At 42.8% G+C, this 12,986-nt stretch overlaps 1 protein-coding gene across 2 annotated transcripts in view; it reads right to left on the reverse strand.

Moving 5' to 3' along the window:
* Positions 1-12,986, reverse strand: part of PDE10A (phosphodiesterase 10A) — a 270,734-nt gene that overhangs the window by 65,240 nt on the left and 192,508 nt on the right. For both annotated transcript variants that reach the window (XM_069599340.1, XM_069599339.1), the window contains exons 6-7: positions 7,541-7,681; positions 1,636-1,791 (exon numbers count right to left, since the gene is read on the reverse strand). In XM_069599340.1, coding sequence (XP_069455441.1) covers positions 1,636-1,791; positions 7,541-7,681 — 297 coding nt within the window. The remainder of the gene's footprint in view (positions 1-1,635; positions 1,792-7,540; positions 7,682-12,986) is intronic.

The following is a 12,986-nucleotide window of genomic DNA, read 5'->3' on the forward strand; positions in this document are numbered from 1 at the left end:
TTGTGATGGTTTCTGCCAGACAGCAACATGAACCAGCCACAGGGGTACATGTGTACATCCCGAACCCCCCTCCCACCTCCCTCCCCCTCCCCACCTCACCCCTCTGGGTTGTCCCAGAGCACCTTTGGGTGCCTGGCGTCAGGCATCTGCTTCACACACGGGAATGTACCTGTTTCAGTTCTATCCTCTCAAACCATCCCCCCTCGCCTCTTCCCACTGAGCCCAAAGGTCTCTTCACATCTGTGTCTCCCGCGCTGCCCAGCATGCTGGCTCGTCGTTACCATCTTTCTAAATCCCACGAACATGTGTTACTAGACCGTATCTGTCTCGCTCTTTCTGGCTTACTTCACTCTGTGTAACAGGCTCCAGTTTCATCCACCTCATTGGGACTGACTCAAATCAGTTGTTTGTGACCACTTTAAAAATGAGGAAATGTTTCCCAAACTTGGCTGACACTTGCTCAAACTACTAGCTATCCTATTTCTTTTTCTTTTTTCTGTTCATCTAACGAGTATTCCTGGGTGCCTGCTGGGGCCCAGATTGGAGAAGGAAATGGCAACCCACTCCAGTGTTCTTGACCGGAGAATCCCAGGGATGGGGGAGCCTGGTGGGCTGCCATCTATGGGGTCGCACAGAGTCGGACATGCCTGAAGCGACTTAGCAGCAGCAGTAGCTGGGGCCCAGCGCTGTTGTTAGAGAGCAGGTGCTACTCGAGTTTGCGTGCAGGGCTCAGGGAAGATGCCACCCTGAGCAGGTGACATCAGAGCACACTCCTGGAGGCAGCAGCCAGGTGGGGACAGAGAAGTCGGAGCAGAGGGGGAATCGAGGTGCGGGATCTGCTGGAGAGGGGCCAGCCGTGCGCAAGGGCCCGGCGAGGCGGCAGGGAGCGAAGGGGCTGGAGTGGCGGACGGTCATCTCGGTGAGAGGACAGGGAGCCAGCCACCCCAGGGGCCTGGACGAGCATCGCGGGCAACAGAGAGGTCACAGAACTCCTTGGTTTTAGTGTCACTGAGCCGTTCCCATTCAAGGAATGTGAACAGACGCTGGTGGTGGTGTGACTGTTGTTTAGTTGCTAGGTTGTGTCCGACCCTTTGTGACCCCGTGGAGCTGTAGCCTCCAGGCTCCTCTGTCCATGGGATTCTCCAGCCAAGAATACTGGAGGGGGCTGCCATTTCCTTCTCCAGGGGATCTTCCCGACCCAGGGATCGAACCCGTGTCTCCTACACTGGTAGGCACGTTCTTTACCCCTGAGCCACTAGGGATGTTTCCCAAATGTTTCTAACACTGGAGTATTTATTCAGGACACACTCGAAGAAGAAATCTCTAAGGAGACACAAAGTCAACCAGAATGTGAAAACCCTCCAAAGCCACACTATTGCTTAATTTGATTAACGACTTGGTATTTTACGTTTATTGTCAAAATGGATCCTGACTGCAATAAACTACCATATTTCTACATCATTATCACTGCAAAATAAAAAAAACAGTTTCTAAAATTCATTACTATTGATATCAAAATATTTTTAAACAAGTCCAGGTTTTAAATACTATTCATTCTTTAACTGAACAGTATCCATAAGCACCTTCGATGAACTGGGTACAGCTAAGACCCCCCCAGGCAGAGCTCAGGCTCACCTCCTGGTGACTCAGACAGAAGGCTTCTTTGCCCCAGTGCCGGTAGAGCTCCAGGATGCCAATCAAGTCCCCAATCGCAGTGACGATCGGCAGACAAAGAACAGACTGGATCCGAGTCCCTGATTCCAGCCCGGTACCTCTTGGAAACCGTTCATCCTAAAAACACAGGAGGGGGAAAAGATATAAATTCTTTGAAAGAATTGGAATCATTAATTTAGGACTCTATCAGAAATTCCCTAGTACTTGTAAGCCATGATCAGCAGTCCTTTTCAAAGGAAAACCAAATGACGACGGTCACTGTAAACCTTGTTTGAGAAAACCTGAGCACACGGGCTGTGCTTGCGCTGTGCTGGGGCGCTCAGCTCTGTCTGACCCTTTGCGATCCTTTGGACTGTAGCCCACCAGGCTCCTCTGTCCATGGATTTCCCAGACAAGAATACTGGACTGGGTTTCATTTCCTCCTCCAGGGGATCTTCCCAAACCACGCATCAAACCCTCGACTCCTCTGACTCCAGCACTGCAGGCGGATTATTTACCCACTGAGCTGTTTAAGATAACTTGAGCAAGATGGGACTTAAACCCAGATAGTGCCTCATGTTTCATTATCATTATACAGGAGAATTCAATGAATGAATGAATATGCATAGCTTCGTGCAATAATAAAATTAATTACAATGGCTTCCCAGGTGGCTCGAGTGGTAAGGAATCCACCTGCTAATGCTGGAGCCGCAGGAGACACGGGTTCGGTCTCAGAGTCTCGAAGACACCCTGGAGGAGGAAATGGCAACCCACTCCAGTATTCTTGCCTGGGGAATCCATGGACAGAGAAGCCTGGCGGGCTACAGTCCACGGGGCTGCAAAGAATAGGACATGTCTGAGCACACAAGCAGTTCTAAGCAACACTTTTTTATTCCTCACCTTCTAGGGTCAGAATTAAAGTTTCAGACATATAAAGTCACATGTGAAAATTACTCCAAATGCCAAGGCAAATTATATTTATATAATTTTTTTTCTCTTATTTTTAAGGTCAGAATAACACAAAACCACAGGTTAATGAGAGTTATTGTAACTGAGCCCCAAAGACCCATATTAGTTTGGTTCAGTTCGGTCACTCAATCATGTCCGACTCTTTGCGACCCCATGACTTGCGGCACGCCAGGCCTTCCTGTCATCACTAACTCCCAGAGTTTACTCAAACTCATGCGCATTGAGTCAGTGATGCCATCCAACCATCTCATCCTCTGTTGTCCCCTTCGCCTCCTGCCCCCAATCCCTCCCAGCATCAGAGTCTTTTCCAATGAGTCAACTCTTCGCATGAGGTGGCCAAAGTACTGGAGTTTCAGCTTTAGCATCAGTCCTTCCAATGAACACCCAGGACTGATCTCCTTTAGAATGGACTGGCTGGATCTCCCTGTAGTCCAAGGGACTCTCAAGACTCTTTTCCAATACCACAGTTCAAAAACATTACTTCTTTTGTGCTCAGCTTTCGTCACAGTCCAACTCTCACATCCATACATGACTATGGGAAATACCAAAGCCTTGACTAGATGGACCTTTGTTGGCAAAGTAATGTCTCTGCTTTTGAATATACTATCTAGGTTGGTCATAACTTTCCTTCCAAGGAGTAAGCGTCTTTTCATTTCATGGCGGCAATCACCATCTGCAGTGATTTTGGAGCCCAGAAAAATAAAGTCGGACACTGTTTCCCCATCTATTTGCCATGAAGTGATGGGACCAGATGCCATGATCTTCGTTTTCTGAATGTTGAGCTTTCAGCCAACTTTTGCACTCTCCACTTCCACTTTCATCAAGAGGCTTTTTAGCTCCTCTTCACTTTCTGCCATAAGGGTGGTGTCATCTGCATATCTGAGGTTATTGATATTTCTCTTGGCAACCTTGATTCCAGCTTGTGTTTCTTCCAGTCCAGCATTTCTCATGATGTACTCTGCATAGGAGTTAAATAAGCAGGGTGACAATATACAGCCTTGACGTACGCCTTTTCCTATTCAGAACCAGTCTGTTGTTCCATGTCCAGTTCTAACTGTTGCTTCCTGACTTGCATATAGGTTTCTCAAGAGGCAGGTTAGGTGGTCTGGTATTCCCATCTCTTGAAGAATTTTCCACAGTTTATTGTGATCCACACAGTCAAAAGCTTTGGCTTAGTCAATAAAGCAGAAATAGATGTTTTTCTGGAACTCTCTTGCTTTTTCGATGACCCAGCAGATGTTGGCAATTTGATCTCTGGTTCCTCTGCCTTTACTAAATCCATCTTGAACATCAGGGAGTTCACAGTTCACGTATTGCTGAAGCCTGGCTTGGAGAATTTTGAGCATTACTTAACTAGCTTGTGAGATGAGTGCAATTGTGCAGTAGTTTGAGCATTCTTTGGCATTGCCTTTCTTTGGGATTGGAATGAAAACTGATCTTTTCCAGTCCTGTGGCCACTGCTGAGTTTTCCAAATTTGCTGGCATATTGAATGCAGCACTTTCACAGCATCATCTTCCAGGATTTGAAATAGCTCAACTGGAATTCCATCATCTCCACTAGCTTTGTTTATAGTGATGCTTTCTAAGGCCCACTTGCCTCCACATTCCAGGATGTCTGGCTCTAGGTGAATGATCACACCATCATGATTATCTGGGTCGTGAAGATCTTTTTTGTACAGTTCTTCTGTGTATTCTTGCCACCTCTTCTTAATACCTTCTGCTTCTGTTAGGTCCATACAATTTCTGTCCTTTATAGAGCCCATCTTTACATGAAATGTTCCCTTGGTATCTCTAATTTTCTTGAAGAGATCTCTAGTTTTTCCCATTCTGTTGTTTTCTTCTATTTCTTTGTACTGATCGCCAAGGAAGGCTTTTTTATCTCTCCTTGCTATTCTTTGGAACTCTGCATTCAGATGCTTCAGTTCAGTTCAGTTCAGTCACTCAGTCGTGTCCAACTCTTCGCGACCCCATGAATCGCAGCACGCCAGGCCTCCCTGCCCATCACCAACTCCTGGAGTTCACTCAGACTCATGTCCATCAGGTCAGTGATGCCATCCAGCCATCTCATCCTCTGTCGTCCCCTTTTCCTCCTGCCCTCAATCCCTCCCAGCATCAGAGTCTTTTCCAATGATTCAACTCTTCGCATGAGGTGGCCAAAAATAGTGGAGTTTCAGCTTTAGCATCATTCCTTCCAAAGAAATCCCAGGGCTGATCTCCTTCAGAATGGATTGGTTGGATCTCCTTGCAGTCCAAGGGACTCTCAAGAGTCTTCTCCAACACCACAGATCAAAAGCATCAATTATATCTTTCCTTTTCTCCTTTGCTTTTTGCTTCTCTTCTTTTCACAGCTATTTGTAAGGCCTCCTCAGACAGCCATTTTGCTTTTTTGCATTTCTTTTCCATGGGGATGGTCTTGATCCCTGTCTCCTGTACAACATCATGAATCTCCGTCCATAGTTCATCAGGCACTCTATCTATCAGATCTAGGCCCTTAAATCTATTTCTCACTTCCACTGTATAATCATAAGAGATTTGACTTAGGTCATACCTGAATGGTCTACTAGTTTTCCCTACATCATCAGTTTAAGCCTGAAATGGCAATAAGGAGTTCATGATCTGAGCCACAGTCAGCTCTCTGTCTTGTTTTTGCTGACTGTATAGAGCTTCTCCATGTTTGGCTGCAAATAATATAATCAATCTGATTTCAGTGTTGACCATCTGGTGATGTCCATGTGTAGAGTCTTTTCTTGTGCTGTTGGAAGAGGGTGTTTGCTATGACCAGTGCATTTTCTTGGCAAAACTCTATTAGCCTTTGCCCTGGTTCATTCTGTACTCCAAGGCCAAATTTGCCTGTTACCCTAGGTGTTTCTTGACTTCCTACTTTTGCATTCCAGTCCCCTATAATGAAAAGGACATCTTTCTTGGGTGTTAGTTCTAAAATGTCTTGCAGGTCTTCATAGAACTGTTCAACATCAGCTTCTTCAGCGTTACTGGTTGGGGCATAGACTTGGATTACTGTGATATTGAATGGTTTGCCTTGGAGATGAACAGAGATCATTCTGTCTTTTTTTGAGATTGCATCCAAGTACTGCATTTCGGACTCTTTGACCATGATGGCTACCCCATTTCTCCTAAGGGATTCCTGCCCACAGTAGTAGATATAATGGTCATCTGAGTTAAATTCACCCATTCCAGTCCATTTTAATTAGCTGATTCCTAGAATGTCAACGTTCACTCTTGCCATCTCCTGTTTGACCACTTCCAATTTGCCTTGATTCATGGACCTGACATTCCAGCTTGCTATGCAATATTGCTCTTTACAGCATCGGACCTTGCTTCTATCACCAATCCATCCACAGCTGGGTATTGTTTTTGCTTTGGCTCCATCCCTTCATTCTTTCTGGAGTTATTTCTCCACTGATCTCCTGTAGCATACTGGGCACCTACCGACCCGGGGAGTTCCCCTACCAATAGCCTATCATTTTGCCTTTTCATACTGTTCATGGGGTTCTCAAGGCTAGAACAGTGAAGTGGTTTGCCATATTAGGCACTCAAATCAACCAATAATCACCCATTACCTAGCATAAGAAATGAAACTGATTCTTCTACTTTATTTCCTAAGTTAGCAAAACCACTCAAAGGAATACATCCTTTGCAACTTACAGATCTTTGGAGAGCTTGTATATGATACAACATAACGTTTTAAGTGATAACTTTTGACATATCTACTTTTAACATTTACTTTGTAAAAATGAGATAGACTCGGTATACACCGTCGTGGGGTTTGAGGCGCACAGTGAGCTGGTCTGCTGCGTTTGGACACTGTACTAGGATCACCAGCGCTGCTGGGACCTCCACCAGCAATCTCATTATCTTTTCTTTTCCGTGGTGAGAATGATGAATACCTAGTCTCTTAGAAAGTTTGACAATTATAATATTCTTGTCTATATAATTATACTGTGAAATATGTATTTTAAACACTCTTTTCTTCTTTTTGATAACTTTTTGATAACTTTTTTTCTTTTTGATAACAGTAACTAGCAACCTGATTTGTTCAAGGTCACACAGATAATTAGTGGCAAAAATAAAATTAAAATCTAGATTTTGTGACTCCAATTTAGTACTTTTTCAGAGCAAATTCCTGACACCAATGAACTTGTTTGTATGCTTGTCAGTTTCAGAGTCTGAGCTCACGCAGGGACATTTCATCACGACGCGCACATATACTGCGGGAGGTTGGTCTGAGGGCTCCATCTGGTCCTATTCTCTGTACCCCCGGCCTTGGTCAGACTACACTGAGAATGGCCCCCTGCATGATTTGGTTGGCTAAACTGGAGGTCATGAATCTGATGCAAGCAGAGGCTTGAAAACTCACCCGTGTGTGTCCACTTCTCTCTGACCCCGGCCACTGCCGTAAGATGCCAGGCTAGCCTCAGTGGAAGGGATGGGACACACACAGAGAACAAAGCCCACCTCAGCCTGGCCAGCTCCCAAGGGACGCCCAGACAACCTCAGATGTGCGAGAAAGCTCGGATCAGCAGAACGGCCGGTCTAGAGACAGTGAGTGATTGTTGCACGACACCACTAAAATCTGGGGCAGTCAGTCACACAGCTAACTCACTCAAATCTGTGCTGCTGGGATACGAGCCAGCAAACAGCAATCATTCACTTTATATGTATATCAGCATACAGGCAAACGCTGAAAGAAGAACTACTCAAACCTAGCTCTTAGGAGGTTATCAGATACATTTCTTGGAGTACAAAGAATTCATTTACATACACAAACCCTTTTATTGATCGGTATCTTGCTTTTATGCTGCTATAACATGGTTTAAGTTACAACATCAAGAGTATATGTTATTTTTCTTAATTAAATACTTCGGTTTACAAATGTCACAAAGGGTGAAAAGCCACTCACCCCGAGGATGTCTTCCACCAGCAACGTTTTCCTGGACTTGGCCACGTAGGCAGAGGTGGTGGTGCCCTGGGCGATGGGACCAGCGGGGATGAGCTTGGGTTTTCCTTCCTTGATTCCAGGTGGGATAAACACACAAAGGCTCTGAGAAGAGGAAAAGAACACCTTCTAGAAACTGTCCTGTGCTTTTTGACACGGGACGCAAAGACTCCTAGACTCTACTTAATGATCACAAGAAACCTGTGAGCCAAGGGAAAGAGGCGCCCCAAAATGAGGGAGGTGCTTTGCGAGGACCACACTAAGCATCTGAGGTGGAATTCCCACGAACACCAGACAAACGCTAGACGCAGGACTCGCACAAATGTCCACTTGCAGGAAAACTCTTACAGCAGCCTCCAATTTTTATCCACAGGAAATGCTAACATGAAGACAGAAGCGTCAGCTGTCCTCGGGCTCTAGAAACTACCAGTCAAGAAGCAGATGACGCGCCCCGCTTCCTACAGACGTGACACATGGCTCTGTGACTACAAAGTCAATGTGAGGTGGCTGTACTTTTTGACGTTCATTAAAAATCTTTCTCAGAGCTTTACTTTTTGTTGTTTGTTTTAATAATCGACCACTCCATTCCTGAAACTGGCCTGCCCATAATATTACAGATTTAGAATACTCTTGGTAAAACCTTTGTTTTTCTCTGCACATACACATGAAAAATTAAGTAAATAAATAACTAGACAAACCTGGTGTATCTCTCCGCCTCAAAAGACGAGGCAGATAGAGAACATTTCAAAGTATCTTAAATTTATTTTTTTTAAACACAATCAATTATTTTGACTAAACCCAACCACATTTTAAAATAAATTTCTACTAAACAAGAATTGCTAATCAAATCATCTGGGCAGGGGGAGCAATATTTTGACAGAACCGCACTGTGATTTTCTATTCAATTTAAAAAATGTTAAAGTTCTGGTAACTTCTCCCAACACTTTACTTTTATCTTAAATGGAACTGCTGTAACTTAAGGATGATGGCCTTTTGAACTAGTAAGTATCAGGCAATCCTCTGATGTGTTGCTTTTTAGATAATGCGGTTTTCCAACTTTGGAATGTCAAAGACACAGAAGATGAGGGTTCGATCTCTGGGTCGGGAAGATCCCCTGGAGGAGGAAACAGCAACCCACTCCAGTATCCTTACCTAGGAAATCCCACAGACAGAGGAGCCTGGCGGGCTAAGTCCATAGTGTCACAAAGAGTCAAACACGACTAAGCCTGCATACGAGTACGCGCGCGCGCGCACACACACACACACACACACACACACACACACAGTCAAAGAACTCTTTCTTCAAATAAAATCTTACAAAGGATTGAGCCTCATAAACCTGAGCTACTTCAATCACTGGGAACAGAATGGAGGAAAACAGACCCTTGGCTCATTCTGTGTCCTTTAAGTCACCATTATCTAAAGATTATAAATTCAAGATAGTTTTATTCATTAGCATATCTACATTAGCTAGGACTGAGTTCAAGCAGTAATTTCCTATTAAGTACAATGTCTGTGAAAAGTAGTTTTAAATTGCTTCTTTTAAAAAGTTTTAACCTTAAAATCTTTAAGTACAAGTTACACACTTTAAAAAGATTTTTTTAATTTAACTACATATGCGATAATTGACAGTTGGACCAAACGCACTTTTAAAGTGGCTAGAAATCAGTCACTGTGTTTACAACAGTTACTGTAATCTGTTATGCACCAACACACGTGACATAAACAAATAAGAATTTCATTAGATTTAGTATCTATCTTGCAAAATATCATTCAACGTGTTACCCTTTCTTACGATTGACAGGAGAGTAGCAAAATGATCCAGGAACAGGAAGAGCGATGACTACAATAAAAATATAAAAAATACAGTATATGTAGGCTGAAGAAAAGTCAGAATTGACAATGATTTTTTCAAACTATGAGAAAGTTAATTACAAGGATGCTGAGTAATGTTCCTCCTCTCAAAGTCAGAACTGCAGGAAATGAACTTAAATTGACCCCAGTCGTTTGGATAACTTTTAAAGAACTTCCCGAGACACCAACAGAAAACAAACGCTATAGCAAGCTCCCAGCAGAAGCTCTGGATATTTTTTAACGGTTGTTGACTGCATGTGTTCGTTGTTTGGAGATATACCACAGACACTTCTTTCGGCTGACTTTTCTATGAGAACATTAAGGCTGAATTTAATAAGATCTTCAAGTTACATTTTGCTTTGTAATTCAGTAAGGACGAAATAGCTTATATGGTCCTGTATCATTTATTTAATATAAGCATTGATTGCCTCTGTGCAGACTTTCTAGATGATGCGCAAGAAATAGACAAGCAAATACTGCACCGTGGGTACACGGCAAGCTACTCTGCAGACTGGACTCGCTGAAGATAAATGATTTAGGAATCCTTCAATTACCTGACTGTGGAAAACTCCTCATGGAAAATAATTATCAAAAATTAAATTATTCTTTCCAGTGGGGACTTTGTACTTTCTTTTGTAATTTGACTATGATTTTTGTTCACATCTATCAAATAGAAAGGCTTACAAATGAGAACTGAGAGCAAGCGCTAACAAAAAAGTAAGTTGTCCTGTGAAGGCCGAAGGGGCTGGTCACGTGAAGGCAAAGTGAGGGCTGACGCAGCCAGACGCCTGTTTTGATGCTCTCCCAGCTTCAGTGTATTCAGGTATTTGGGAACAGAGAAGAGTTTGTGAAATCTACCTTAACCCCCTCCACAGAAATAATCAAAAAGACAGTGACGGGTTGAATAGTCTTCTTTCTCCCACTGGCTGAACCGACATTTTCATCACATAAATCCTCTAGTACACCTGGGTCTGTTTCTGAACTCTCAATTCTGCACCACTTGGCCTATTTTCCTACCACACTGTTTAATTACTGTAATTTATAGCACATTCTGTGATCCGGTAAGCCAAGTCTTGCTTTGGTTCTTCATGTTTCAAAATAAGCATAATGTATAAGACACATTTCGCATTTTCCATTGATGAAGGTGCTGCACTAATGCATTAATGACTGATGGGTGGAAAAAAGTTTCCATAAGGAAACGGAAAAATGAGGCAAGGACTTTATTTTTCAAAACCAATCATTATGAGTTTTTTAAAGGTGTATTTTTAAAGAACTTTAATACAATACTTAAAATGTACTTTCAATTTAAAGTTATTACAAAATGTTGGCTATATTTTCCATATTGTCATAAAACACATACTTGGAAGCCTATCGTACACCCCAACGTTTGTACCTCCCACACCCCCATGTCAATTCTTACGAATTTTGACATAAGAATTTGACTGGGATGTTCAAATTAATAAGATGAAAAAAGATTATACTCATGATTTATTTTCACAGGAAGATGAATGAAAACTTTCATCAAATATCACTGCATAACATATTAAATAATTAAGGCGATTATACATACATTTATAATCTGTAACATCCAGTGTTGAGATGAGTCTCTAAAATTAATTTCTGCTCTAATGTTGTATAAATATATGAAAACTTTTATTAGCACAGATTTTTTAGAGGCTAGAGATGGAAAACTACATGAAAACCAAAAACGAAGAAAAGGTTCAAAGTTTCAGATCTCAGCCAACCCTACCCTTTCAAGAAGAGCTTCATGCATCAGGGCATGCAGCTGACCCCCAACCTGCTGGTCACTGCAGCCGACAGCGCTGCACGTGGCCTGGACGAGCCCTGCACCTCCCAACGCCAGCGAGGAGACTGGCCACAGGGTTGGAAATCAGTCCAGACACCAGGCAGTGGCAGGGCATAAGTTAGTTTTCTCATTATTTCAGAGAAACTCATGATGACCTATCCAGTATTTTTGTGGCAACAGTACTATTTTCCAAAAATATTTCTGAAGTTAAACCATTTAAACAAAAGGAGATTGCTAACAGTAGTCATAATGACTAAGCTGACTCAAAGAAGAAATAAGAAAGCACTCAAGTTATTTAAAAAATCAAATTTTTAGAAATAGGTTCAGTGGAAAAAGAATCATAGACTAGACTACTGCACATTATTTCTTAAAAAAACAGGAGTTTCTGATGAATCGGGAAACTGATTCATTGACATCAACTACAGAGATGTCTGCTTTACGTGGTAAACATCTGCTCTCCTCTTTCTCCCCACACACAATTCAAAGTTCAGTTTATCCATGAAACTTCTCTTTTATGTTAAGGTTTCAACTCACAACCAGTTAAAGTTTGGAAACACTTTTTAAGAAGAAAACAAGTTACTGAGGCTTACCATTAAGTTATTTTTCTTGGAGACACTAGATGGCACTGGAGAGTAAATGAATTTCGCTCCGTGCAGAGGGCAGCAGCAACTAGCCCCAAGTTCCCTGGAACGTGAGCCAGATCCCTAACTTCGTTTGCATAATTCTTACAAAAGTTCACCAGGCACTGACAGCCACACGGCTACTCTAAACTAATACATAAAGAACTATCTGTGCGCTTACTTTATGAATTATAAAGTCTGACGAATCATTAGAGATCACAAAGTTTTCAGCTTTCACTAACTAGTCTTATAGATTATCTATCTATCTATCTATCTATATATATAAACTATATTAGGACATTATAGGAGAAGGCAATGGCACCCCACTCCAGTACTCTTGCCTGGAAAATCCCATGGATGGACGAGCCTGGTAGGCTGCAGTCCATGGGGTTGCTAAGAGTCAGACACGACTGAGAACTTCCCTTTCACTTTTCACTTTCATGCACTGGAGAAGGAAATGGCAACCCACTCCAGTGTTCTTGCCTGGAGAATCTCAGGGACGGGGGAGCCTGGTGGGCTGCCATCTATGGGGTCGCACAGAGTTGGACACGACTGAAGCGACTTAGCAGCAGCCCGACATTATAAAGTATGCTACACAGTAACTGAAGTATGTGACTAGGTATTAAGCAAAAAAATCTCAATCATGAAAAAATCAGTTTTGCCCAACAAGTATTTCAAGAGCACCCTGTATGTGCTATGTGCCAGACACTGGCATTGGCCAGAACACAAAGAGTTTCCTTTCTAGATTTCTCACAGACTGCTTCCTCCTTCCTTTTCCCTTCTTGTCTACTAAGGCAGAGGTCTCCTACGCTCTGTTCAAACAGAGCTCACCACCCAAGCTCATTTCAGTGTTACCAAGCCCAGACCCCACCAGCCAATCAAAAAGGTAGGGTCCCGGAGCACCTCGGTTCCTCTCTGCTCACGTGTCATCATGCAGTATAACTAACAGTGGATTTCTTCATTTCTCCTACTGACTGTATGTTCTTTGAGGACAGGAATGATTTTTATTTATTTGTAGGCTCAGTAAATTCAACACAGATTTTGGTACGTGGCTGGCGTCTAAAATGGCTAGTTAAATGACATGCATAGACGTAACGCTTAACCAATGGAGGTCAAACTAAGATTCAGA

The sequence above is a fragment of the Ovis canadensis genome, chromosome 8 (genome assembly GCF_042477335.2).
Source record: "Ovis canadensis isolate MfBH-ARS-UI-01 breed Bighorn chromosome 8, ARS-UI_OviCan_v2, whole genome shotgun sequence".
NCBI lineage: Eukaryota > Metazoa > Chordata > Mammalia > Artiodactyla > Bovidae > Ovis > Ovis canadensis.